Source organism: Zosterops lateralis (genome assembly GCF_965231275.1).
Source record: "Zosterops lateralis genome assembly, chromosome: 5".
Classification (NCBI taxonomy): Eukaryota; Metazoa; Chordata; class Aves; order Passeriformes; family Zosteropidae; genus Zosterops; species Zosterops lateralis.
The window spans coordinates 71,817,453-71,844,694 of NC_139766.1; the positions used below are offsets into that span (position 1 = coordinate 71,817,453).

Below are 27,242 nucleotides of genomic sequence, written 5' to 3' on the forward strand. Positions count from 1 at the left end.
TAGTCCTCTCCCGGTCCCCCCTCCCGCTGCCCGCAGTGGTATAGCTCCCCGGCGCACGCCGATGGCGTCACCACGCGCCGCCTGCGCCACCCGGAAGCGCTTTGGCGGCGGCGGAAAAGCGGCGCGTGCGGCCGATTTTGTTTGTGGCCGGACCCGCCGCGGGGGCTTGTAGGCGCCTCCCGCGGGGGCCTCCGCTCGCCGTCCCACGATCGGCCCCATGGCCTTCAACTTCAGCGCCACGGCAGGCGCCGGGGCCGCCAACCCGACCGGTGAGGGCGAGGGGAGCGGGGCGCGGAGGGTCGGGGCGGGGGGAGCCGAGCGGCGAGCAGCGCGCGCCCCCCCCCCCCGCTCTTGGCCAATGAGAGCCGCGGCGGCCGGCAGCGCGTGCCCCCCAGCCCGCCAATGCGAACCCCTGAGGCCGGCAGCGCGTGCCCCGCCGCCAATGAGAACAGCGGCCGCTTCAGGGACCCGCGCGTGCCTCCCAGCCAATGGGGATCGCGCCCCCTCATCGGCCCCCCGCGTGCCCCCCACCAGTGAGAAGCGCGGCGGCCGGCAGCGCGTGCCCCACCACCAATGGGGATGGCGGCCGCCTCAGGGACCCGCGCCTGTCCCCCTGCCAATGGGAATCGCGGTCCCCTCCGGGAGCCGCGCCTGCCTCCCCCACACTCCCCGCCAATAAGAACGGCGGCGGCGGCCCGCGCGTGCCCTGCGGCCAATGGGAGCGGCGGTGGCCGGCAGCGCGTGCCCCCCGGCCAATGGGAGCCGCGGCCGCCTCAGAGGTGCCGTCCCGCGCCCAGCCCGGCCCGCGGCGGCCCCGGGAGTTGCTCTTGAGGCGCTTGTGCTGAGGTGGTGCGGGTCCCTTGGATCAGCATTTTGCGTGCGATAAAGTCGTCGTTTGGACGACATGCCCTTGGAAATTTCACTTTTAAGCAAAGTCAGAGGTAGGGGTTAACTCGTAAGTGTAAACCTTTTCCCCTCTTCTTTTGTCGCTGTCAGTGATGGTGAAGTGTAAGACAGAGCTTTCCTTACCCTCACTTAGTAAAATAATTAATTGTTGGCTCTGAGCAAGTCCTTTGGACAAGACTTACCTTTACTGTAGTTAACCTGAATTTTACTGTCACTTCCACTCTGGGACTTTTACACACACTCTTTCTGGCTCCATCTGAAAGTAAAAAAACCACTTTGTGCTGCCTGAACCCTGTGCCTGTAGACTCAGACCAATATCAGGGGGAAATCCGAAATCACACCTCAGGACTTCCCGTTGTCTGTTCAGCATGAACCTGTTTCAGTTGCATCCCAGGGGTGCTGAATGCATCAGTAAATCCAGCAGGACTTAGGTGGGCAGATTTTGGCATTAGAACTCGGATAAGTCCACCCTGGAGTAGCTGGTGCTCTGTTTCATGGTTTTTCTGCTGTCATGGATCTGAGTGTATTATTTGTATGAAGATGATTTATTCTTGCCTTCCTAATAGTTTATGGATTAATTTTGCTCTTATCTGTTACACTTAACACAGATGCAGCTGTGTCGAGCAGTCTTAGGCTGATAAAAATTACTCTTAATGTGAATATTGAATCACAGAGATGATTTCATGTATGGCTTTGAAATACGGTGGGGAAATGCTGCTGCTTTATGCGCAGTATAATTGAAAAATAATGTCCTTACAGCAGCAGTGTGTGGAGCTTTTAACTGTCCTCCTTGTGTCCAAAAAATAATGTTTAATGCCAGTTAATACGTTTTGTTTCTAACTATGCCTTGTCTTGCCCATGAGGATGGAAAAATGCTTCAGCTTTTCTTTCCTGAGACCTGCCTTTCCCTCAGAACTAACGTTGCCTTGCTCTTTTTCTGCTTCCCGCTCGTCAGGATTTGGTGGGCTTGAAACTGCAAACTCCACTGCCAGTGGGTTTAATTTTGGGGGTTTCGGATTAACTGCTAATCCCGCAGTGAATTTTAATATTGGGAATTTCGGTGTTTCCACTACCTCAACTCCACCATTCAATTTTGGTAACAGTCTGGCAAGCGCAGGTAGATAACGCGTCAATACGTGTTCCATGGTGAATGTTACCAGCAGGGGTCCAAGAATTGCATCCCTCACTGGGAATCTGTGTCCACTACTAATCCTCATGTCCATCCAGTAAAGACTGGGTCTGGAAATGGAATAGGTTGGAGAGCCATAGGCTTGGAGGGGTTTTGCCTGTTAAATTCTCAAGGAATAGCTTTTGAGGAAAAGTAACCCAAAAGTTTCTGAGATGGGAATGAATCCAAGTGATCCCAAGCAATCCCAGAACTGGTCCCTGGGCCACGTTTCCTGACATGAGATTCTTGGACTACTGCAGTCATGTTTTCATCTTCCCCTGTGTCTCCTCATTGGCCTTGCTTTGGCTGTCATGAATGCACCACCACACCTGGGTAGTTTCTGTGGAGAAACAAGTTGTATACGACCGGCACAAAGTCAGAGCCAGCTGGGAGCTGTTCCTGCTGTGCATCCCAAAACCAGCCGGCCCAGCTCTCCAGAGGGAGGCCCTGCACGGGATGGGTGCGCTGGGGGGTGCCTAAGGAAGCCCTTGGTGGCCCCGTGGAGATCCATCAGATCTGAGCAATCAACCTTGTTTCCCATTCCATATAAAAACACTGGACTGGGTGGATTTCTAATGCTTTTGTTGGTGTGGAATTAGCCCGGGAGGTCCCGTTGCTGCTGCTCGTATAGGAATTCCATCCATCCCACAGTGACATCGCCTCTCATCTGTTCACTGCACTCCAGGGATATCATTGGGGTTTATTTCCTTTGAACATCCTTGGGCTGGATTTCTTTAGCTTCATTTCAGCTGCTCCAGAAGAGACTGTGGATAGTCCATCTGATATTTAATTTGATGCTTTGAAGTTTAATTTGTATTCTCAAGTCCCTTTTCAAGAAAGGATGACTAAATTTGCTGTGAGTACAAAGGTGCCTAAAAATGGTGGCATCTGCTGGTGCTCCTGCCAGGGTGTCCCACTCGCTGGCAGGACTGAGACATGGGTGTTACAGGGAACAATTTCTTGTGCCCACCCACATTAAGATGTTTGCTGAATGGAAATATAAAATGCAATTGCATATCAGCTTTGATTTATGCTTTTCATTTTGTTTGTGGACAGGAAGACTGTGAGTATAATAGATCTAAAGAATCTTTTTCTTTTTTTTTTTTTTTTTTTTTTTTTTTTTTTTTTTGCTATTGACATGTGAGTTAGGAGAGGCAGCATCTTTGTGACAGATCCTTTGCAGCAGTGTCTTTTCCCATTCAAACACGTGTAAAAGCAGCATGAAACACAGGCCTTGGTTTCCCAGGCAGGTCAGCGCTCCACAGGCTGCACCTTGGGCCAGCACCATTGGCACCACTGGAGCTCAAGCCTCTCCTGCTGGCCAGTGACTGCTTTTCCTGAAAATCTGTGGAAGGCTGATTGCTTTTGCATCCATCTTCCTATACTAGTGGTTGAACCTCCAAATGAGATGTAATGGGGAGGATCATTGGGAAAATAAAAAAAGGGCCCTGTAGAATCTTAGCTGTAAATTTTGCCTGTAAGCGCAGCAACTGTGTGTACCTGGCCCTCAGGTTCTGATTTGTTTCCTGAGGTTAGGACTATTTGTAAGTTTGCAAACCATCACGTTGCTTATTCCTGAGAAAGAATCTAAGAAATAGTCCTGTTAGTTGTGTCTGTCACTAGGGAAAGCACATCCCTCTGGCAAAGGAACGAGATGTCAGTTGACTGCTGCCTTTTTGTTTGCTTTCTTGACACTCCATACAAGTCGTGACTTTGTGGTCAGTGTTTCCTCTCCCATTTTGTTGGACGAGGAGCTCGGTGCCCATGCTCAGTGTGACCTCTGTGCTTGTGCCGTGTGCCATCTGTCTGTCAGCCCCCGTTCCATGAGGCCGAGGCGTGCGGTGGGTTGTGCCGCTGTGCCCGGCCCCGGCACAGCCCCACTCTGTGTTCACAGGTGCCTTCGGGGGCTTCGGGACCACCACCACCACCGCGGCTCCAGCCTTCAGCTTCTCCGCACCCACCAACACCGGCACCAGCGGTAAGGCGCCCACGGGGCACACCTGGGGCTGCTTTGCGCTACACGGCCCCTGTGCTCTCCTTCTCAGTAATCCTTTACTTGTTTCCTCAGGGCTCTTTGGTGCTACCCAGAACAAAGGCTTTGGATTTGGTACCAGCTTTGGCACAGGAACTGGAACCGGCTTGGGTAGTGGGTTGGGGACTGGGCTAGGCTTTGGAGGCTTTGGAACCCAGCAGCAGCAGCAGCAGCAGCAGCAGCAGACCAGTGAGTATGGCCTTTGGATTTACCCATTCCTTGGCAGTGAAAGTGCAAGACCGACAGCTTCAGTTACTCATAGTGGGATAGAAGTGTGTTGTAACAGGAGGCTGTTACACTTAAACTCTTAAACTGGAGCTCAAGCAAGTCCCTGAGCTTCATGCTTGAGCTTCCAACAATATTTACAATGCTGAAGTGTAGTTAGAGAATTGATGTTGCAGTCACAGCATTACAAGAAGGAGGAGGAAAAATGGGCAGAGGTTAATTTAAATGGGAGTTGGATAATGAACAGCATCAGGCTCTAAGTCCACTGAATTTGTAACAGCCAGCCTGCCTCTCAAATTTAGATATTGAGGGTGCCAGAGGATGACATGGATCAATACCGGTGTCTCAGTTAAAAAAATAAAAATAGATTTCTTCTAATGTAGCATTCAGGAACTTGTGTTGTAGATGAAGAATGGCTGTAAAAAGACACTTAAGAAACATGATCTAGGTTTAATTAATTTATTCATTCAGTGGTTTTATTTTGCTTCTCAGAATGTGATAAGAAGTGATGCCTGTGATAGGCAGATGGTAGGTGATAGCATGATCACAGTTGGTCAGGGAGTTCATTTGTTTCTCTTCATCCCACCCAGCGTTAGGCAGCGGGTTGTTCAACCAGCCTGCCCAGACACCTGCTCAGTCCAACCAGCTCATCAACACAGCCAGCGCCCTCTCAGCCCCAACACTGCTGGGAGATGAGAGGGATGCCATTCTGGCCAAATGGAACCAGCTCCAGGCCTTCTGGGGCACGGGCAAAGGATACTTCAACAACAACATCGCTCCAGTGGAGTTCACGCAGGAAAACCCTTTCTGCAGGTTTAAGGTACGGCGTCATTCAGCTGCCCACAGAGGGCACTGATGCCCTTACTCTGCTGAGTCTGAGCATCTCATGGGTGTGAAATCAGATTCTGTCTTTGGTAAGAGTATTCTGAAACAGTATTTTTCCAGGTAATCTGCACAGTTCTGATGCATACTCATTAAAAGGTTCGAAGATGCTGGAAATCTGGGTGGTGTGGAGGGACTAGATAATGAGCCCAGATGTGGATCATGAAAGTAACACTTTCATATGCTAGCATTCAGGTTAGTGTGTGTGTACTTGGAACAGATCTATGGAAATTGATTTTAATGTGTATCTGTGTATGTTACAATAAGACAGAAACAATTAAAAATAACCTTGTCTGAAAGAAACTGTGAACATTTGGAATAAGAACTTCAGTGTCTTTCTTCATTGCTTTGTCTAGATTAAAATAACCCTCTATGAACCTGGCCTGTGCCAGTTTTAAAATCCACCAGCCTTCAGCCTTCTTGTGCCTCTATTCTTGCCAGTGCTCATGCTGGCTCCAGTCTGTGTATGGAATCATCAGCAGTTTCAGATCTTGCTTCTCTTGTGGACAAAGAATTTGTGGTTCTGCACCCTCCGCAAATCCCGCACCTGCTGACTGTCTTGCTAAGCCTCAAGCTTGTCAGGGGATTTGGGGCAGGCGTGGTGATACCCTCCTTCCCTGAGCTGATCCTTTGGAGTGTGAACTTTGTGCCCTCAATGTACGTTAATAATTCATTAAGTCTCGTGTTGATTATGCACTTTATGAGACTTCCATAAAATTTTGGCAGCAACTGTGCCTGCCTAACAAATGTTTGGTTTTGGTGCATCACCTTTTTCAGTGTTACCTTGAACATTTTGTTGGCAATGCACCTGAAAGCTTATTTTCTTGTAAAGTTATTACTGAAATTGCTTTCACAGTTTCTGAGCTTTGGAAAGTTGCCCAGTGTAAGTCATGTGATGTAAAATCAGTTATTTTAGAGTTTCATTTACTAAAAAGAAGAGTTTTCAGGTTAGACAATGCCAGATACAGATACTAGGTTTACTCTTGTCCCTGTGACTGGAGTGTTTCTAATGCCATGAATTCACATGCCTTAAGTGAAATACTGACAAGTTCCAGTGGAAGGTGCCTGCAACAAACAGGGGAGAAGGTGGCACAGGGGTAGGAACAAAGCATCCTAAGCTAGTTTGGTTATTGCCTCTGGAAACATCCAGCATCAGATAAGAGAGAAGCATTACATGAAGGGTTCCACAGGTCTCCACTTGTACACAATTCCAGCTCTAGGGCACATGAGAAGGATGCAGCTCCAGACCGAGAAACACAGGCTGCTAAGGTACATGTTACAGGCCGTTGTTTGAAGGACCACAGTAAAGTAAAAACAATCTGTTCTAGTTTGAAAATACTGCCTTGCATAAAGAGATTGTGGAAGAGTTATTGATCTAAAACAGAAATACCTGAGGTGTCACGTGCTTAAAAACAAATTCTTCCTTAGCTATCACTGTTGTGCTCCATGGCAGGATGGCTGATTCTGCAAGGCTCATCATGGCAAGGGATTACCCTCTATTGACAAAACCAGGCTCCTGGGCATGTCCTCAACTCATTTCTCTCTTCAGCTGAGCTTGCACGAGGGGAAAGGTGCAGGTCACTCACCCACATGCAGTGTCAGGGCCTCACAAAGCCCCTGCTGTCCCTCCTGTCATCAATGCTGTGTTGGGGTGACAGCTGATAGGCGAGGGAAGGTGAAAGCTGCCACTCTGCTTTTGCTTGTAATTAAGTCTGATCCCCTGATTCCATTTGCAGTTTGGGAAAAGGGTCCATTTGGAAAATGTTCCTGATTGCTGTCAGCTCTACTGTGTTGGCACCTCCCCTGATAGGAAAAGGATACTTAGGAACTTTTTGCAAAAATCCAAACTATTTCAAAAGCTGCTCTACTGATGGCTGTGTGAGAGAATGATTTAAAAGGCAATTGATTTTACGTTTCTGCAGCTCTGAATACATTGTGAGTTAAATTTTGAGCCAGTTGCTCTAAAAATGGAGGGATTTAGCCCCTCCCCTTCATGCCACAAGGATGTGTTTTTGCTTAGTAACATACCTTCATTTTTCATTTGTTCCTTGGCAGGCTGTGGGTTACAGTTTAATGCCCAACAACAAAGACGAAGATGGCCTCGTGGTCTTGGTGTTTAACAGGAAAGAAGCAGATATCCGAAGCCAGCAGCAGCAGCTTGTAGAATCACTACACAAAATTTTGGGAGGAAACCAGACCCTGACTGTCAATGTTGAAGGTGTTAAAACGATGCCAGATGATCAGTACGTGAACTTCCCACAGTACTATGGCATTAAGTCCAGTACATTTCCAGAGATTTTAGGTTATTAATGCAGTGCTAGTATCACCATAGAATGTGGTTGTTAAAACTGGGGAGAGCAGACAATGTAGTGGTATTTACAGCTTTTCTCTCTCTCCCTTGCTGTGTTAAACCCCGCAGGTACTGGTGCTTTACATCTCGCTTAGCTAAAGGAAGTTAAAAGTCAGGTGGGAGAAGCGATAGCTTGGATTTTGGATGGTTCTGTATTGTGTTAGCTCCTGAGTGCTGCTGGCTTTTTCCTGACGCTGTGTGTTTTGCCTGGCTCAGGACAGAAGTGATCATTTATGTTGTGGAGCGCTCGCCCAACGGCACCTCGAGGAGAGTTCCCGCAACGACTCTCTACGCCCACTTTGAGCAAGCCAACATCAAATCATCCCTGCAGCAGCTGGGGGTCAGCTTGTCCATGGCCAGGACAGAGCTGTCCCCAGCACAAGTCAAGCAGCTCCTGCAGAACCCTCCTGCCGGTGCGTGGGCTGGGCCTTTTGGGCTCTCGGGGAAAAAAACAGGCGTCAGCCTGCTGGAAAACACCTGTGAAAAGAATAAGGGGGGGAAAAAAGTTAAATACCAGAATAATCATGTCGTCTACTCACTTGCTAGTTTTCAGATGGGTCTCTTAGCTTGCCTATGTGGTCACAGACAGTGTGCACACAGAGCTTTGTTTTAGGGTATTTAGGGGCTATGAATGTCATTTGATTAGATGATTTGCCTTTGTGTCTATAGCTTTTATATACATCTATGTTTAGGATATGAAAGGTTATGAAATCTAGATTGGAAAAGGCACTGGGCCTAGTCTTGCAGAAAGGTCAAAGCTAACTCCTGCTAGGATTATTTTGCCAACTGATTTGGTACTTTGATAAAAAAATTACTGATTTTTTAAGTATTAGTTTGTTTCACATAATAAGCAACTTTAAAAGGACAGATGACATAAGTGTGGCATATAGTGGGAGCAGTAGGAATTTCTCCCTTTAAAGTATGGATTATCCAATGGGAGCACCTGTGGATTATTCCTTTCCCCCGCTTTCAAACCTGCAGGAGTGCTTGACAGCCTTTAGTGCCCCTGCTCAGCATCAGGACTTTTAAAGAACTATCCTAGTTCAAATAACTATGTGTAACAAGCATTCAGGTTAGCATAACTGATAGGGTTTGTTCACAGCATTTTTTCCTGGTTAGCAGCTGTAACATCTCTCTATTCAGATATCCATATTAAGAATCCTTCTTTTTTTTTTTTTTTCCAGGTGTTGATCCTATTATATGGGAACAAGCCAAAGTTGATAATCCTGATCCTGACAAGTAAGTCCAATAGTCTGTCCAAGTATTGAGGTATTGCAACAAGGCTTGGAAAGGGGAGAAAGAGATCATAATTGCGTAGTACCCTTCAGGTAACTTCCAAGAAAGTTACTTGAGTACAACTTGGCCAAGTGCTGATCCCCTTGAAGGCAGTGAAGATTACTGGAAGTGCCTGTCTTAATCCCTTTACCCATTAAGGCACTTAGGAGCTGCCAGGATAAAGAGTCTTACTTGGGTTCTTTGGGGGGTGTGGTGTCCTCCTTTACATGGATTGGTTATTGTGACTTATTTTTTGCAACAGTTATGGGTTTTTTCTCTCTTTTGCTTAAGATTGATGCACCTTTGTACCCTCCAGTGGTTACAGATAAATTGGGCTGGTTTCTTTATGAAAAAGGAACAGGTTGTTGGGAATAGTGAGGACTCTAGAGTTTAGCAAAAGAAGATATGGTTATGTATCAATTTATAGAAGACCAACATAATCTGTAACCTTATATTAGATCCTGTTCATAATTACTAATCCTTACCATGTGTCCAGTATAAAAACACGTTGTAAGAAATATTTGTGTTTTCACAGGCTTATTCCTGTGCCAATGGTGGGTTTCAAGGAACTGCTGAGAAGATTGAAGGTCCAAGATCAGATGACCAAACAGCATCAAACTCGATTAGATGTAAGGTTGCTCATCTTTATGACTTGCTGTTGACAAAGGATGTGCCATTAAGTGCATTGGCCCCTGTGTGTTCAACACTGAAACATGAACCATGTTCTTAATAGATTCCTTAAATAGATCTTTTGCCCAAAAACTGAGCAGTGTGGTTTGGGTTTCATTTGTTTCAGGTTCAGCCTACTGTTTTGTTATAGGCTAATCCACACCAGCTCCATTACATTGTATTGGCATGGACTTTTAAATTTGGGCAACCAATTTTCCAATGCCTTCTGAAAATCCCAGTTGTGTATGAAAATAAACACAAAGCAGAACAGTAGAGGTAGAAGAAAGTTTTTTAAAATCATCTGGGTGAAGGACACCAAGTTGCTGGGCAGTGTAGTGTCATGAAACTCCCAGTTTTAAATGAGGTCTAACATGTTCTGTTGCCAAAAACTTCTCTGAATTCCAACTGATTCCCATCTCCTCTGCAGATAATATCAGAAGATATCAGTGAACTGCAGAAAAACCAAACGACAACTATGGCAAAAATTGCGCAGTACAAAAGGAAGCTGATGGCACTTTCACACAGAACTTTGCAGGTAACAGGGATAATCCAAATAAGTCCTTTGACACGGTCTAGTGCCACAAGCAGTTTCAGAGGAAAGGAGAATCTGTTCCGTCTTGCACAGACCAGTGCTGAAAATTATTCTGACTTCAGCTAACAGGTGTTCATTTAAGTGCCAGGCAGACCTTTCAGGGAAAACTTCAAGTCTGCCATACTTGGGAACCTTCTCTTATCCAAAGCCACAGGACTGCCCTGAGGTCCTAGAGCAGCAGACTAAATGACACAACAAATCTAGTGAGAAACAGGCTGAAGGAAGGGCAAAAGATGTGGATGGTCTGGTGGGGAGGGGGCTGATCCAAGTGTTCTCTAATGACCATCCAAGGCTTCTTTTGTAGGTGCTAATAAAGCAGGAGATCCAAAGGAAAAGCGGTTATGCCATTCAAGCAGATGAGGAGCAGCTTCGTGTACAGTTGGATACAATTCAGTGTGAACTTAATGCACCCACGCAGTTCAAGGTGAGTGGCTGACAGTTTGGCTAATGACTCTGGGGTTTCCTCACTAAAAACATCTTAGTTTTCCAAACCACGTGTATATATTGGTTCTGGGAGGCTTTCAGTCTGGCAGTGTGAGTAGGTTGTAGTGTCATGGTCTTTACCGAATAGCCAATAGGTACTTCAGTAGTTTTGAGTTCTTGGAAATACTGGAGTGGCTTATCCTTTGCCTGTCTTCCAGAACATCTGAAAATTGAATGAGCAGCAATGTTTCCAGCTCTGGAGAATCAAGGAATGGTAGATACTGGAGCTCTGCCAGCTGTAAATGAGTTGTGTTTGATTTAAGCCTGTTCTCTTCCCAGGGCAGACTGAATGAGCTCATGTCCCAGATCAGGATGCAGAACCACTTTGGAGCAGTGCGGGCTGAAGAGCGCTATTACATAGATGCAGACCTCTTAAGGGAAATCAAGCAAGTAAGTGTTAATGGGTAGAATCCTGGCCTGCTCTTTAAATGTCATAATTTAAGCCAGACACACACTGACCGGATCTATAATGTCCTTGCCTTGTTTGATGGAGTCATCCTTTTAACTGCTCTCAGTGCCAGGGCACCAAGCTACTGTACAAAATCACTCTGTGGAGATAGGCTGTTAGTACAGAAAATGCTGTTATTCCTTCCTCAAAGAAACGATGCCAGGCTTATCAATGTGCTAATGCCACCAGTCGTGACACTTCTGAGGAGTATTACCTAGTAAGTCTGTTAAGCTGAACAATACTCACACTGGTTTCTGAACTATCTGCAGCACCTGAAGCAGCAGCAAGAAGGGCTGAGTCACCTAATCAGCATCATCAAGGATGACTTGGAGGACATCAAGCTAATAGAACATGGGCTGAACGAGAGCATTCCCATCCGAGGGGGAGTCTTCAGTTGACTGGTAGAGATTTACACAGAACATGGTAGTCAAGTTCATGGCTCACCTTCCAAGGCTAAAACTGTTGAGGTAAAATAAAACACATATCTTGTAGGAGCAAAATGGTATTTTTGTCTGTTACTTTTAGAATTAGCAAAGCCTCTTCTAAGCTTTTAAAATTGACCTTTGGAAGGTTTATAATTTATAAAGCTGTATATGCTTTAACAAAAGAAGGAAAACTGAATCTGTTCAGATACCATTTTACTATGAAACTATATGTACTATTGTACATTGTTTTCTTTTTTTCTTCTTTTTTTACAACAGCATTGTCCTAAAAATGCCATGCTGAGGGGATTGTTTCACTAATGACTCGGTTTGTGGAAAGCTTAGCCCGCTTCCCTGTTTCTGTCAGAACAATCAAGTAGCACCATTGTGTAAACAGCTAATTTAAATCATTACAGAGATGTTTGTTGCTGTAACTGTGTTGTTCTCTGCAATACCAGTTGATTGCTGGGGCAAGCTGCAGAAAGTTCATGTTTCCAGTTTCTGTCCTTCCTTTGGACTGCAAGGATCTGAAGGTTGTGTTTTGATCACTTTACGTTTGTGAATTATACAAAGCTTTGCTGCCCCTCTAAGTAACAGAATGTCTGGACATTGTCTCCTGCCTTTTTTAAATTGCCTAAGAGTAATAAATTCAGTCTGACTTTGTAATAAGTGGTGTGTGGTGTTGGCTCTCAGTGACATCAGCAAGGCAGTGACACTGCTCACAATTGCAGGTAAGTGCACTTCACTCTGCTCTGGGCACTGCAGGTTACAGGCTGTCAAATGCAGTGCCACAGAGCTGCTTGGCAGCCTCAGTCCCGAACCAAAATGAAAAGTGTGGCCCTTAGATCCTACCTGGTATCAAGTGCTGCAGAGCAGGTACCTACTCACTCCATGCCATGGAGAGAGACCTGCTTTTCCCCTCAGTACAAAAGTCTGAAAATAACTAAAACAAAAAACCAATGTTCTCTGCAGTAGGAGTTTGTACAACAGAAACAAACATGGAAGAGGCAAAATAATTTTGTTCATTAGCCATCAAAATTATTTTCATTCATTAAATTTGAAGGATGGAAAAACAGAAATACAGCTGCAGTGTGCTGGGAACTGTATTGTGCATTTGAGAGTGTTTGTGGAAGCATGATTCCATTTCAATTGAAAAAGCATATGTGGAACTGTAGTTAAGGGGGAACAGGATTAGTTTCCTTTTAGAAGCATAGTTCCAGTTAATAAACTGCACTGGGCTCTAAGAAATTCAGTGAGACTAGAATTCTCTTTTGGGGGCTAGGTAGCAGTCTTAAGTCTTTCTGCCATGGGGCCCCTGCCAGACTGTGCTGCTTGTGTTTGAGAAACACATTGTTTCTTGTTTTTCAAACTCTTCATGCTCTACCCCACTTCACAAGCTGCACTCCTACCATGCTTTGAAAATAATTTTGAATGTGCAGCATAGGCTCCCTCGCAGGGAGCTACTCAATCTACTGTCCTGGACTTTGAGAATGAAATTATCTCGAGATTTCTTAAACAAGTCCCCCTGCTAGAGACACTGTTGCACATTTGAGGTATTTTTTCCAACATTCTGCTCTTCTGCACGTACTTAGTAGCTTCGAACTTCCAGAACAAGCTTACCACAGCAGAGGAACACCAGCAGGGAAGTAGGTATCATCACTGGAACAGCACTGCTGCTCACAGGATTAACTAGAGAAGAAATGAACAGCCAAGCAACAGCAGTCTATAAAAAATGGTTTATTAAAAGGAAAACTGCAATCAAGCAGATGCTACCTCCTTAAAACTACAAGTAATACATTGACTTCCACTTTACTGCTCTTGAATACACCTGTAACATTTCCTCACATTGACAACTTGCATCTTCCCTTTGAGCAGGAAACTACTTAAAACAGTCCAAATTGAAGTGCAGCTAATCTGTTTCACTTGTCACCTTCCCCAAATGGGTCACAGCTGCTACCTACAGTGATGCTCTGTTCTGGGCACCTGCCTTCCCTTTCCCTGCTTGCCATCTGCAGGCACACTCCAGGTTAGGTCCTGGCTTTGTAAGAATGAAGGCATGGGACGTGGCAGCCCCGGGCAGGGTCTCACGCCGGGCACTGTTTGACGAGGCGGAAAGCTTCCAGGAACTCGTTGAAGTCAATGTTCCCATCCTTGTTGAAATCGATGCTGCGAACCAAGTCATTAATGCCATCATCCGTGAGTTCAATGTTCATGTGGGAGCTGAACAGCTTCCAGGTTTGCTGGAATTCCTCAAAGGAGATGAGACCTGTGGAGGAGCATTTTATATGCTGCAGCTACATCTCCTAATGTGGAGAACACTGGCTAAAACAACTCAAAGCAGCAAAGAGGCATTATACAAACAGACATTTCAGAAGCTTGGGAGGGAAGAGGAGGACCTAAGCCTAAACGAGAACACCTCTATACCTACTAAAGAAAGCTCCAAAGCAGAAGGGAACACAAGGCAATGATCAACACCCCCTGCACACCTGCTTACCTGAATGGTCTCTGTCTATGATTCTGAATATGGTCTCTAAGTTGGATCTGTTTCGATAAATGACTTCCAGCAAGCTCGACTGGATGTGCTGAAAGACATGATCACAGTTTTTATCCTTCTGACACCTCTGCTCTCTCTGAGTTGTTACCGCAGATGTCTCCACAAATAACAATACTTTTTGCTTTCAAGAACTTGCAAGCAGTGCCTTATCAACCAGGTGTATGATGACTAGATCCTCTGTGCAGCTACAGAACAGACCATCAGCAGCTTGTCCCTTCCCAACAGCATTCTTCTGGGCTCACAGCAAGCCAGGCTGCGTTTTATAAGCACTGTGGAGCTGCATTTGCTGGACATAATTAAGAAGCTGCTACTTGGAGAGTGGAATGCAGTTTTTCTACTCACAAGCCTGCATCCAAAACTACCTCTAAATTTTGATTTCACATCTATAATCTATTTGTAAAATGGACTGGGTGCTTCAGGACTACTTGAGCTCAGGCAAGACTTCCTATCAACTTCAGTGTGCTTTTGGATCATGCATGAACCATCCACTGTCCTTTCATACCACAATTGATTTGCTGGGGATCTGGTGAGCAGCTGCTCAGAGCATGCTTTGATGAAAGAGAGTGAGTGCTTACCTCTTGGCTCCTCTGCTCCATGGCCAGGTCATCCAGCCACGATTTGTACTGCAGCATTCCGTCCTCGGTGCTGCGCACCAGCTGTGGCCTCAACATTCGCCAGGGCAGCCCCAGCCGCAGCACCGACTCCACTGCTGTCGCCCAGTTGCTCAGCGTGATCCTTCCTGTAGGGAGAAGGGAGACACCTCTGGGACACAGGTAGGGGAAAGCACATAAAGGCAAAGAAAAAGCCTGGATTGTGACACATACGTGGTCTAGGTGCTGCTGACAGCACAGCATTATTTTGCAGTGCAGGCACATGCACACTTCCCACCCAAGCCTCAGAAAGCTTTGCATTATTGCAACAAATCAAGGCTATGAGGCTGTAAACATTTGAACAAAGGCAAGTCACTAACTTAGGCTATTTCATTAGAAATTTGCAGCCCACTGCCCATTTTAGCAGCTGCTGTAACAACTGAGCTGGATTCCTATGAAGAGTTTTGCTGCCCAGGAAGAAGGCAAGAAAGCAGTTCCCCCATGAGCAGTTCTGCCAGCCATCATATCCCTTTCCTCCCCCAGACCACCAATGGGCAGTTCTCACCAACACCTCTTGGTCACTACACCAACACAGCACTGCTGTCTGCCAGAGAAGTAAGAACTCTCAGCTCCTTCCTTAAGGCTCTGACAGAGACAACTGTCATGGAAGACATCCCTCGCTTTCTTCTTCCCAGTGATTTTAGACTCTGGGGATGAAGGGACTCTAGAGACCACTCTTTTCAAGTGACACAACAGACATGTTCCAGGTCATCTTTTCCAATACTTCATCACTATTCCGGCTGCAAGGAGTTCTTCTAGGACCAGCCTCAATTACTACACATTAGGCTAATGACATCCTGCTTTTCCAGCACCTCCACTTTATGGTGGCATTCACTCAGAGGCATCCACAGAGACTGAGTAACAGCAAATGACCTCTGGCAAGGCCTGATACAGTCTCCCCATAACAGCTAGTGACAGCTGTCAGTGAGCAGTCTCCCAACCAGCCACAAACTAAACTGAGTCACTTCAGCCCAATCCAACCAGGCAATGAACCCACACGTCCCTCAGCTCTGAGTTACCTGTATTGTCCCCATCGTAGGTCTTGAAGGCACTGATGAGGGCTGAAGTGTGAGCAAAGAGTTTTTCCCGCAAGGCTCGAAAGGCTGACTCCTCCACTCTGCTGATTCTGGAGGATGCAGAACAGAGAGAAGCACTTTAAGGACTTGCCATGAATCACAAGAACTGTGCCTTCCCTCCCACTGCTCTACCTGGCTTGTCCATGGATTTCCCAGACCCTCACACAACTGCTCTACATAGCTACAGCTCCATCTCAGTGTTTGTGACAAGGCACTGCATGTCCAGGGCACAGTTCCCTGCAGCTGATGCCATCAGTCAGTCCCTGCATTCATTTGTGAAGTAACAAAGCAAAAGTCAAAAGTTAAAACCTTGTATAGAAAAGAAAAGCTGAAAAGTCAGCAACCTTTAGAAAAATCCCTTTGGAATTTTGTTAACATTTCCTTCTCAACCCTTGAGCTTTCCTCAGTAACTTCAGGTACAAAGCTTGATCCTTCCTTTAGAGCTATTCTTTAGAAAATCAAGCTGTGAAAGTTCATATTCAGAGTCAAACTTTCTAAAAGCTCACAAAGTTTCCCCTTTGGGAATTTTGACTTGGCAAATACAGAGCAACGGGAAAGCCTTGCCTTTGGGTCATAGTGAGCATATGGGCTGTCTTGTTTGCTTGGTACTGGACAAAGTGAGGGATGAGGTCTGGTCCCAGCTTCACGTAGGCTCCCCTGTTGCTGCCAATCTCATAGTAGTTTGAGGCTGAAAAGATGGTCAGCACCTAATCCCCAAAAAAAAAAGAAAAGAGGCATTTGCAGTCAATACCTAGATCGTGTAATATATAAATATGTGTAAACAACACCCCCAGTCCCCTCCGGAGTCCACAGACTGTGAAAGCACCATGTTTTATGGAAAAGAGGGAGAGTCAGGTGGCAGCTGGGCTGGAAGCCTTGCAGGTGTGAGCTCCTCATGGGTGGCACTGGTCATTTGTGGATCTGGCCACATGCTGGGCTTCTGCAATTTTCCTGTTCTTTCTCCCAACAAATCCACTCTCCAGAGCCTGAGTGCCCTGGTAAAACCACTGACCTGGCTGTGAATCTTCTGAGAACAGAATTTGGCTGCAGCAGCTCAGTAACACACTTTTGTAGCTCATCTGCAGAGACAGCTGCACTAAGTAGGGGCCATGGCACAAGTGGGTTCAGAACTTTCCTCAAACACCACACACAAGGACATGGTTTGCCTGCACACCCATGTCCCAGCAGAGCAGGTGGCTCCAGACTGCCCTGAACTAAGACTTCAGATGGAAACACACTTCAGTTAACTCCCAGTAAGCCTATTCAAGGATTTTTTTATGTGCTTAAAGCCCCACTGGAAGAAATGCATAACTGAGACAAGCCACCCCTCGGAAACCCCACCCTGGCAGGATGGAAACCCGAGTATCCCTCACACCACCCCCTGCTGACCTTACGGTTGTGACAGAACTCGTAGCCCTCCTGCTTGCACTCATGAGAGCGGATCAGGAACTGCAAGCTGTGTTTCTCAAGGAACTTCTCCGTCACATCAGGCCCAAAGTAGCAGCCACCACCTCGCACCTTGTTTTCTCTGCAGCCCTCCTGAGGCATGGGGTCGCTCCAGAGGACATCTAAAATCTGAAAGGATTGGAAAAGTTCACTCAGCAAATACAGCTCAGTCTCTGAATTCCTCCCTAGACGGCTGCTATAACCATAGTGCAGGGGAAGATACATGTTTCCTGCATTCCAGCTGAAGACTGTCACAGATCTGGGCCACCTTAGAAGTGGCAATATTGTTGGCCAGGAGCTACAGGCACATCCAAAGTGTCTGGGGAAAGAGGGATGTGCATAAGTCATGCCTGATACAAGTGTTGCCTTTGCTAGCTTTAAGATGTCCAAGAACCTTGCCTGTCTTCCTCCATCCCAAAACACAAGTCCCAGGACAAGAACAACCAGCAGATCCTGAGGCTTTTAGCAGTCTTAGTATTAAACGCCTTTGTTCTCTAGCCAGGGCATTCTGCAGCCTCCAGAAATACAAGTGCTGACTCAGTAACCACTGTTTGGATTAAAGCTTAATCTCTTTAACCTTGACTTCAATATATAACGCTATAGTGAAAAGGTGTGCAGCACTGCAAGGTCACATGTAATGTCAACTAAGTAACTGTGGTTTCAGAGCACACATAAGAGACTCTCAGGCTGGAAAAACGAAGAAAGGAAGTCCCCAGCTGCTCCTCCCAGGAGATAACAAAGGTACCCAACAAAACATCTCCATGGCCTCACAGAGCAGCCCCTCCTGGCCACCCACCACTGAAGCACCAACTGCTGCAGGAGGCACCCACAGTGCACCCAGCTCAGGACCCTGCTTAGACTCCTCACCTGCTTCCACTCCTCCTGGCAAGTCCAGCACGACTCATCCACATCCTTCAAGGAGACCATGCTGGAATAGGTGAGCTCCTCTGGCTCTGACTCGCTTATGTCCACCAGCCGGCGGCACGTGTCAATTTGTTCCTGCACTGTCTGCCGGAGCCACCTGGAGAACTCCAGCCTGTTGGCTGTCCTGGGAGCCTGGGCTGACTGGGGCTGCAGAGATAACCTGGGAGCTGTCTCATTCCCTGCTGCATCAGTGCCTGATTCCCTCTCCCCATTTATGGCCTGTATTTCTGGTTTTCTACTTGACTCCCTTCTTTTCTTCAGCCTTAACACAGAAACAAACTGAAAGATACGAGAGAAATGGAACTGATAACACAGCATGAAAACCCAGATCTCCAACTCTAACATCTTCCACTGGCAGACTTCAAGTGACCCAAGCCCCACTCCCTTCTGCCATCAGCTGCTGCTTGACTGTGGGGAACTATTAGTGCCATCCTCTCAGACGAGCCATCCTGCATTTACATCTGGGCCCCACATCCATCACATCTGACTCTTCCTCATTGTCTTCATGCACAGAGAACTATGCAGCAGAGCAAAGGAAGCATTAATGACTAGAATGCAAGAGTTAATTAATTCAAGAGTTGTCATTATGTTTGGAGAAAGAAAGTGGTATTTCCCAACTAGAGAGTTAGGCAGAGACAAGTTAAATGATTTATCAAAATCCTTCTGGAAATCTAGGGGGTAAAAACAGGCTGAGGAACTGTGGGACAATGTCTCATCATCACTGTATTTTTACATCAGCACCAGCACATATTTCAAAAGTCTACAGAGCTTCATCCCTTCACAGCTCATGCACACACACTAACAAACCAAAGCTCATACCTAAAACACAAGTTTGTCTAGCATGACCATCTGTTAAATTTGTCTTGTCAACAGCTAAGCTGACGTGTAGAAATGAGCTCCTCACCACAAATCAGCAACACTGTTGTCTCTTGCAATAACTGGGAAATAAAACCTACTTTGTCCCTTTGAATTTTCTCAAGCATGCCCAGGTCAGTGGTGTCAGAGATGCCCCCATGAATAATGAGGACTTTCTGATCAATCAGGGTGGCCAGGGGCAGCCAGCAGAAGACGTTCTGAAACATCTTCAAGATTTTCTTCCCATGCACCTGAGAGAAACAAAAAAGAAATAAAGCATCAAGTCTTCTAAATGTATGTCTCACATGGTAAAGCAGACACAAAGATAAGCCTACCTTGTATTTCTGCATCACTTCCTTGGTGAAACCATAGCTAAAGGAACAGGAGAAAGGAATCTCAGTGGGATTTTGCACAAGGCCCTCGGCATCGTGCTCAGCCCCGCACAGAAGCCGTACCGTAAGTTCACCATGTGGTCCTCGTGGTTCCCACGGTTCAGATGAACCTCCTTGGGATAGATCAGGAGGAAAGTAAAGAGGATAACAAGGATCTCAAGGGACTGCTTGCCTCTGTCTACAAAGTCCCCATTGAACACGTAGGACTTGGAAGGGGAAGGAAGGCCATTCTGTAAAAGCAAGGAACAGGTGGCTGTCACCTGAGAGGTCTCCCCAAGGTGTCCATATCCCCTCCCCTGAGCTGCATAGTCCTGTCCCAGGTTACAACAGATCCTTGCTCATCTTTATCCTGTGTGCCCCGGCAGTGAAACTGGCAGTCACAAAGGGCTGTCATTGGTATTAGCACTAGAAAAATACCCATTGGGACTAATAAAACAGACATGCATATCAGATTTCCAAGTCAGCAAGGGAATAAGCTACTGATTTGTGAAGCCATTTAAAACTAACCAAATTGACCTGAAGAACTGCACACAAATGGCCCAATTTTGCAAACACTTCTCAACATCACCCATGGGACATTGCAAAGCCTGGACAGCATCCCTCTCCAAATTTAGTGCCTACCTTGTAAAAGATGAGGAACAAGTCATCCAGCTGGCCATGCAAGTCTCCTAACAGGCACAAAGAGACAAGTCACAGTATGTTTACCTTAAACTTAAAAAACCACCAATACATAGCTCCCTATGAACTATGTCCTTTATAAACTACTCACCACTGAAATACTTTGGGAAGTGCAAGCCTATTGGAAAAGGACACAATGCACAGTTTGAGCTGCAGTCTGAGGACAGTAAAAAAACCCTACACTGTGGGCCTGAAATTTCTGGGTCTGAGAGATTTTAGCCTCCTAGCAGCTGCTAACTTTTTCCCACGGAAAAAAAATTCAAGAAAGCTTCTTCTCAAAACAATCTTGGCAAACAACTCCCCTTTCTCAAAACAATCTTTCTCCAGGTTGTGTTTTGCTGTTTCTCTAGTTTAACCAATGGGATTAGAGAAGTGTCATTCCTATTCACCAGTCACATTAAGTCTGTATTGGAACACCTTATAAAAGGTAGTAAGAATTAGATAATAAAGGCTTTTTTTCCATACTCTTTACCTTCTAAAATATTTAGAGTCTCTCATCTTTCTTTCATGTCCTACAACACTACATCATCTGCAGAACACTGACTTAGAAGCTTTGTTCATTTATTTGCTGTGATGGGCACAACATGGCACAAGATCGTCATTATATGGGAGAAAGCTTTGCATTCAAAATAACGATCTAATTTTAATTTAATATGATATTAGAAAGAGAGGTTTGTTTTCCACAGGCTGACTGCATGCAAAAGTCTGTGCTGTGTATTTTTCAGAAGTATCAAAACATTTTAACATTAGTCAGAATAGGAAAAAATTAAAAAGCTTTGTCTCAAATTTACTTATAGGATGCAAAGATGCATTAACATTCTGGATCTGCATGCTTGTGCTGGTGCTTACCCAGAACACCTCCAGGATTTTGTTGTTTAAATAGTCCCAGACCACAGAACAGGTCAGACCACTACCAAGTTTTGTGACCAGTCCTCAGGTGGGTGTAGCTTCTGTGGTTTAGTAAAGCAACTCCGAGTTTGGGGTGAGAGAAAAAAGACCACCTGGGTATTTCAGAGAGACCCAGCTGCCTCTCAAGGCATCACACACTTTGCTTATAGAGAGCATTTGTGTTCCCCGTTCAATACAGAGGGGGGCATTGTGCTCTCACTATCATTTTCTCTCTGCCCCACCCTCCCACAGGACCATTCCAGCCCAGAGGCTGCAAGGCACCCACCACACACGGTGACCTCCTCGCTGTAGCAGGTGGAGACATGGCTGATGTTTGGCAACTGCTTGAGGTGCTTCCTGGTCTCATGCAGGAGGTTTAAGACATAGCGAGCATGGAGCTGCTACTAGGAGAAAGTGAAGGGATTAAAACAGGAAATCAGAGGCCTCTGAGCAGCACCACTGTGGCTGCAAAGACTCCACCAAGACAGCCTGGATGACAGAAACTCTCCCTGGGATGGCAGTTTCTGCTGACCTACAAGCTTACAAACAAGATGAGGAAAATATTGGGGAATGGCAGACACTTGCCCAAGGCAGCCTCAGCACTGAGAGGCAAGGCAACCCTAAAGCCCCAGCACCTTGTGGACAAGGCTTTACTCTCTAGGCCACACCACCTTCAGGAGCAGCAGAAAATCCAGCCCAGTATCACAGGTAAGAAATTGCTCTTCTAGATCTTTCCTAGCTTTTCCACACTGAACCAGTCTGTGAGTGTCCACATGTCCTGCAGTGATAGATATGCTCAAAGGCAGGGTGTAGGCATTTTATACAGCTGGGACATGAGAAACCTTTGGTTTAGAAATTCTCTTTGGAAAAGGGATGTTTTGGCCTATTTTGCAGTTCAGCACATCAGCAGAACACTGCAGTTGTATGAAGGCTTGTCTTCTTAGTGCTGGAGTGGTACTCAACTTCCTCATCAAAAAACTCACAATTTACACTTTAAATCTGAGTCCAAGTTGCATAGCACAAAACATTGTAATTGGCTTTTTCATTCTGGGCCATCCTATACTTATTTACAAATTGAGAAATTTGAACAAAAAATTATGAAAAGCTTCAACATGAGCTGTTGCTGATTTTCCCCTTTAAAAATAAATTTTAGGTTAATATTGGTACACTCCTACGTAAAGTGTTCCATTTCATCAGGAGTATATTTTCAGAAAGAATATTTCTATGGCATTAGGAAATAGCATATAGTTTCCCACCTCATTTTGTTTAACAGCCAGCCACCTTGTTATACTCCAGTCAACTGAGCTTGGCAAGACAACTAAGACCAAATTATCGATCCTACAGCCCTGTTCAGAGAAGGGGAAAGTGCAGTACCTTTTGGGGATCCTTACTTGTTTCTGTTGGAAAGCTTCCAGCAAGGCTGTGGCATGGTCAGGGAGGAGTGGGAAAGAGAGACGGGGTCCGGTGTAGGAGTCTGGCACCTCTATAGATTCATAGTCACAGTATTTTTCCAGCTCTGCCTCTTTGTAACTTTCCCCACTTATGAACATGCGACTGATAAAATCCCCTGGATAGCAGATTAGTGGGAAAAAAAAAAAAAAAGAAAAAAGAAAAAAAAAAAAAGAAAGGAAAAAAAAAAAAAAAGAGTTAATTGGCTCCAGGTGCCATTCTAGTAATTTGCCACAGAAGAGCTGTTTGGTTAGGCTGGCACTCAGGAGCAATCACAGCCATGGATGCTGGGTACTGCTCGGCACTGCTACAAAACTTGCTGTGGGGGAAAGGCTGCAGAGACAAATCTCCACGGTGCAGTGTGCACCCTTCTGTGAAAACATACTGAGCTTTTATGCTTTCTTCCAGCTCCTAAGAGCAGAAATTGTCCCACATCCCTTGCACAGCTCATAGTATCCAGGTAATTCACTCTCTATTCCTGATGCCATCACTCTTGAAACTCTTGGCCACATATACCATCCAGAAGATTGCCCAGCACTGGGCAATGGATAATACAGGGTGCAGCCTTTGGAGCTGCTGGTACCACATCTACAAACAGCACACAAACTTACTCTCTTTGCTGCTGCTTGGTGTGAACTGGTCCATGAGGTAACTGAAGAAGTTGTGAAGCTGCAGGAAGAGAGAGAGCCCATCATTCACCCCAGAATGAAATTCAACAGAGTAGCAACCTATCACAATCTTCTTTCTGGAAGTATTACCTCTGCCCTTCTCATGCTGTCTGGTATGTACAGCAACTCTCATTGTACCAATTTAAGTTTTGACTATCTTGAGATGAAGTCAAAACAGTGGCTTTACCTTCAGCCACAGGCAGATGTATGCTATGAGCCCTTCCTCTCCCTGAGAGCAAAGCAGCCATGTAAGAGAATTTTAATCCAACTTAAAATGTAACAAACCAAATAGACTTGCCTATTGTGTTCAGGCTCCAGAAAAGCTCTGTTAAACAGCTCGCTTTTGAGGCTCATTACTTTGTGTTTTATGCAACACAAGCAGACAGGGAATCAACAGGTTAAAAAGGGGCAGGAAACCAGTTCACTGAAGCACTTAGAGGGTTACCAGCTAGCAGCCAGAGAGCCAGAGTCTGGCACAGAAACCACTTTCCTATGTGTTTTCCTACCTGCTCTTTTCCTTGGCCCCATACCTGGATCTGATCCTGCTCACAGGCATACTCGATGGATTGGAAGATTCTCCAGGTGCAGCGGCGGCGCATTTCCAGCCGAGCCACGTGGCGCCGGTACCACTGCTGGATCAACACAGCTGCCTTGAAAGCTGGGGGACAAGAACAGAACCAAGCTGCTGAGCAGCACTGCCTGCAGCTGAGGTACCTGCAGTGGCTCCTTCCCCACACCTGAACGTGGAAAAGAACCTTTCCTTCTCAGGAAGAAGTTTCCAGGAATTGTATTCTTGTGCCTAAAGGAAAAAAAACCTCTTCTTTTTGCCTTCTTTTTTGCAAGAGGTTGACCTGACCCTGCCTGACCAGAGACCTGTGAAGCACTTCCAACCATTGCTGCTGGTTCCTCAGTACCAGCGTTAACAACAAATTATTAGGGTCTAAAAGCCCTAACAAGTTTTTCAGTATTATTAGACAATATCCTCCGTTTCTACCTACCTTGATAATTTTTATGTCCATCTTACTATCTCTAGGTGCTGGGGCTTCAGGAAACCAGAAATTTAACTAAGCCCACACAAAGAGTTGGGGGAAGGTAAGACACCAAGGCTCCTTCTAGAGCCTTAAAAATATGGGAATTTTCTGCCTCTCTGTATGCCAGACAAATACCTCAGCTTTTGCAGTTGCGGAAGAACTTCAGAAGGACTCTATTGTAGCATAAATATCAACATACCATTACCTTACCATAAAATAAAGACAAAACTACACCCACAGTGAATAAAGGGAAGTAGAACTTTTGTCATTTAATGACACAGAATGAACAAGATGCCAGAATTTCCAGGTGTTTGAGGTTCAAGTCACAGCCAGCGCTGACACCAGGTGCTTCCCACCAAATTATGGCTATCTGCTCTTTGATCTTTAGAACACAGCCTCTGTATTCTCTCAGTTCCAGTGTGTCCCCTTCAAAGATTATTTCAGATGGGGTGTGTGCATATTTCAAATGAAGTACATTCACATTTCCTTTTTCAAATTCCGCCACAGAACTTTACGTACCTCTAGGAACTCTCATCCTCCTTAGCTGGCCTTGATCCCAGATCTGTTACTTGTTACTGTCTTTGGATTACATTGCGTCCCTTCCTCTGCTCCTTTCTGGAACCCCACCCATGAGCCCTATACTTAAAGCATCTTCTAACACTGCTTCTCTATCATCTTTAGCTGAGGGGGGAAAGGGATGACTGCTGTATCCATAGGCTGCCTTCAAAATCCAGGGGAAACAACAGAGGTAGGGAACTAGGCCTGCAGAAGGTATATTTGCTTGCCACATTCACCAAAGCAGGAAGAGCAATGGCAGGTGTGTGGGAAAATCTTCATTAAAAAGAGGAAAATCCCTCACCTCTACCCAAAGGCTGCTATACACTGGCAAGAGACAAAAGGATCACATTAATTCAGCTTGCATTAATTACACAACAAATGGCCCTCCAGGTACCTCAGCAGGAAACAGCAACCTTTCCCTAAAGAAGGGATCTCAATGGATCATATACTGAAAATAGTAATCCTTATAAATTATGATTCTCTTTCATGACTGGGAATTGTAGAGCACAAAAAAGGAAGATCTACAGCTGCTGTTCAGCAGGGAGCTGAGACACACTGAAGTTGTGGGCAAGAAAGTAAGATTTGGCAAGCCTTAAATCAGGAATAACTTTTGTATTCTTTGCCTTCTCTCTTGCTAAGAAAATGCTTACTAATCTGCTGGGCTGTGAAAAAATTCCTTGTGATGACTCCACGCATACCAATGAAAACAAGAATCTTTGAAACAGTAAAAATTAAACCTACTAAAGGCACGTTATCAAGTGCACAGTTAACATAAATACCACCATCCACAGCATTTAAGCCCCAGATAGGCAAGGCACTGGTTTTTACTCTGCTTTTACACAGACTGACTCTGCAACTGAAAAGCCAGGTATTCTAATTTTGTAGCTTATCTGGATGAGTTATACCTGGAAGTGTTTGTACCAGTTTGGAAAAAAAAAAAAAATCAACAAAGAAGATAAAGACTTAGTCAGATTTTATGATGATCCAAACCATATATTATATAAGCTGCCGAAAATACACCAAAGTGGCAGCACTCACACCAGACTTCACTCCAAGGCAGGGCCAGTTGAACAGCCCTGCTCCTATATTTTCCATTGAAAACAGCCCTCAGACCTTGGATAGTGGGACAGGGATGACATCTGGCACACTGCATTTGGGCAGAAAGTCCTAAGCAGCTGCCCTGCTGCAGATGGCCAATCTGAAGGGTGTTGAGAACCAAAAGCTAGAAATTCAGGGAGGCCTCACTGCTGTGGGAAACTGTTGCTGAGGTATCAGATGTAATACACGGGTTAAAATAAGTAACTAGTGTTGTGTTACACTTCATCATCTTAAAATAACCCTGAACTTGTTGGGAAAGTCCATGGACCTCTGGTGCTATGGGTGACAGGTAAGTCTAACTTAATTTAAAAGGGTTTTCAACAGTGGACAGTTACAAACAAAAGTCTGACTCGCAACCTTATCCCCACTTTCAATTCTTATTTTCTTTTCCAAGCACTTGCAAACAGTTTGCCCCATCCTGCTATTCTGCCAATGTTTGTGACTGCATGATTCAAACAACAACAAAAAAGGCCATTTATTTACTTTTTAACTCTTCCTTATATCTAAGGCCTCCCTCATCAACTCCCTTTGTTCCACAGCAGACACAGGCACCCATCCACAAAATTGATACAATTACACAGGGCCTCATAAAAATAAATCACCACAGCTTTGAGAGCCATAAACAAGTTTAGATTATTAGCAGAGATTAATAACACTGTGCTGACATAATTAGACAAAATGCACACTTTTTGTTTTCCAGCTTTTCATAGCCACACCATCTCACCTTCTTTGTAACCAGATTTATTTTGGCTTTGCTAACGCTTCTGCTTAACTAGTCCTGTGCCAGTAAGAGCCTTGGAAAACAATCCAGAGGAAGTAGCAGGGTGACATCTGTCTCACTGTCAGCAGACAAAACACCTGCATTACCCAGCAAGTGGTATTAACCTGCAATAATCCAGCAGCTCTTGGTTCTAACTGTTGCTTCATTTCTGGTTAGGTTTGGGTGGATTTTAACTTACTCCTCATCTAAATAGATGTTATTTCCTCAAGCCTGTTGTCTTCTGCCTGACACCTGAGAACGCTTGTCACAGGATACTGAAAGACAAAACCTCATTTCAATGCTATAAGAAAACCAGGTAACCCAGAGGAGAAACACATTCAATGCAACCTCCCAACAGTACATGAAGGAGAAAACAGGAAAAGATCACTTTTCTAAGAATCACTCACCATTTTCAGACTTCTGGAGGGAGTACTTGTACTTGACATTTACAGAACTACCAGATCCCATGTTCTCCAACCAATGCTCCAACGTTGCAGACTGGCCCAGTGTTACCAAAACCACAAGGGAGATGCAGGGAAGACCATTTGGTCAGAATCAAAACAGCTGCAACATGTCCCACAGTGCCAAGAATCTACAATTAAATATATTAACACTTAATATCAACGATCAGATGGCCTCTCTTGTGTCCAAGTACATTTTCCATTACCAGGGTTCTCCAGCTACTCCCAGACAATCAGATGAGGATTTCTGTCTCACTGCTTCACATTTCAAGTGAGCTTTATAAACAGAAATCATTTCAGCA

At 45.4% G+C, this 27,242-nt stretch overlaps 2 protein-coding genes across 5 annotated transcripts; one reads left to right on the forward strand and one right to left on the reverse strand.

The window, feature by feature from the left end:
* Positions 1-210: 210 nt before the first annotated feature.
* On the forward strand, positions 211-12,105 carry NUP54 (nucleoporin 54; the record flags this gene model as incomplete). 4 transcript variants are annotated; one of them, XR_014590184.1, is made up of 13 exons in its annotated part: positions 211-269; positions 3,969-4,052; positions 4,143-4,295; positions 4,922-5,151; positions 7,269-7,456; positions 7,780-7,976; positions 8,748-8,802; positions 9,374-9,467; positions 9,935-10,042; positions 10,404-10,523; positions 10,862-10,972; positions 11,300-11,497; positions 11,732-12,105. XR_014590184.1 is itself a non-coding variant. In XM_083861988.1 (13 exons), 13 exons carry the CDS (start codon positions 218-220, stop codon positions 11,426-11,428), a joined length of 1,683 nt encoding a protein of 560 aa, XP_083718114.1. In that variant the 3' UTR covers positions 11,429-12,105. The 4 variants fall into 4 exon arrangements, 3 of the variants coding, with proteins under 3 accessions (XP_083718112.1, XP_083718114.1, XP_083718113.1); XM_083861988.1 differs by adding an exon at positions 1,862-2,023 and having other exon boundaries at positions 218-269; positions 11,300-12,105; XM_083861986.1 differs by having other exon boundaries at positions 11,300-12,105.
* Positions 12,106-13,275: 1,170 nt separating this feature from the next.
* PPEF2 (protein phosphatase with EF-hand domain 2) lies at positions 13,276-26,947 on the reverse strand (the record flags this gene model as incomplete). Its single annotated transcript, XM_083862183.1, is given in 16 exon segments — positions 13,276-13,718; positions 13,947-14,034; positions 14,582-14,745; positions 15,676-15,782; positions 16,297-16,439; positions 17,122-17,307; positions 18,046-18,381; positions 19,059-19,208; positions 19,293-19,372; positions 19,375-19,579; positions 19,971-20,017; positions 21,202-21,316; positions 22,307-22,482; positions 22,976-23,033; positions 23,563-23,690; positions 26,887-26,947. Coding segments are annotated over 16 exon segments (2,226 nt in total). The 3' UTR covers positions 13,276-13,536.
* Between the last annotated feature and the right edge of the window lie 295 nt (positions 26,948-27,242).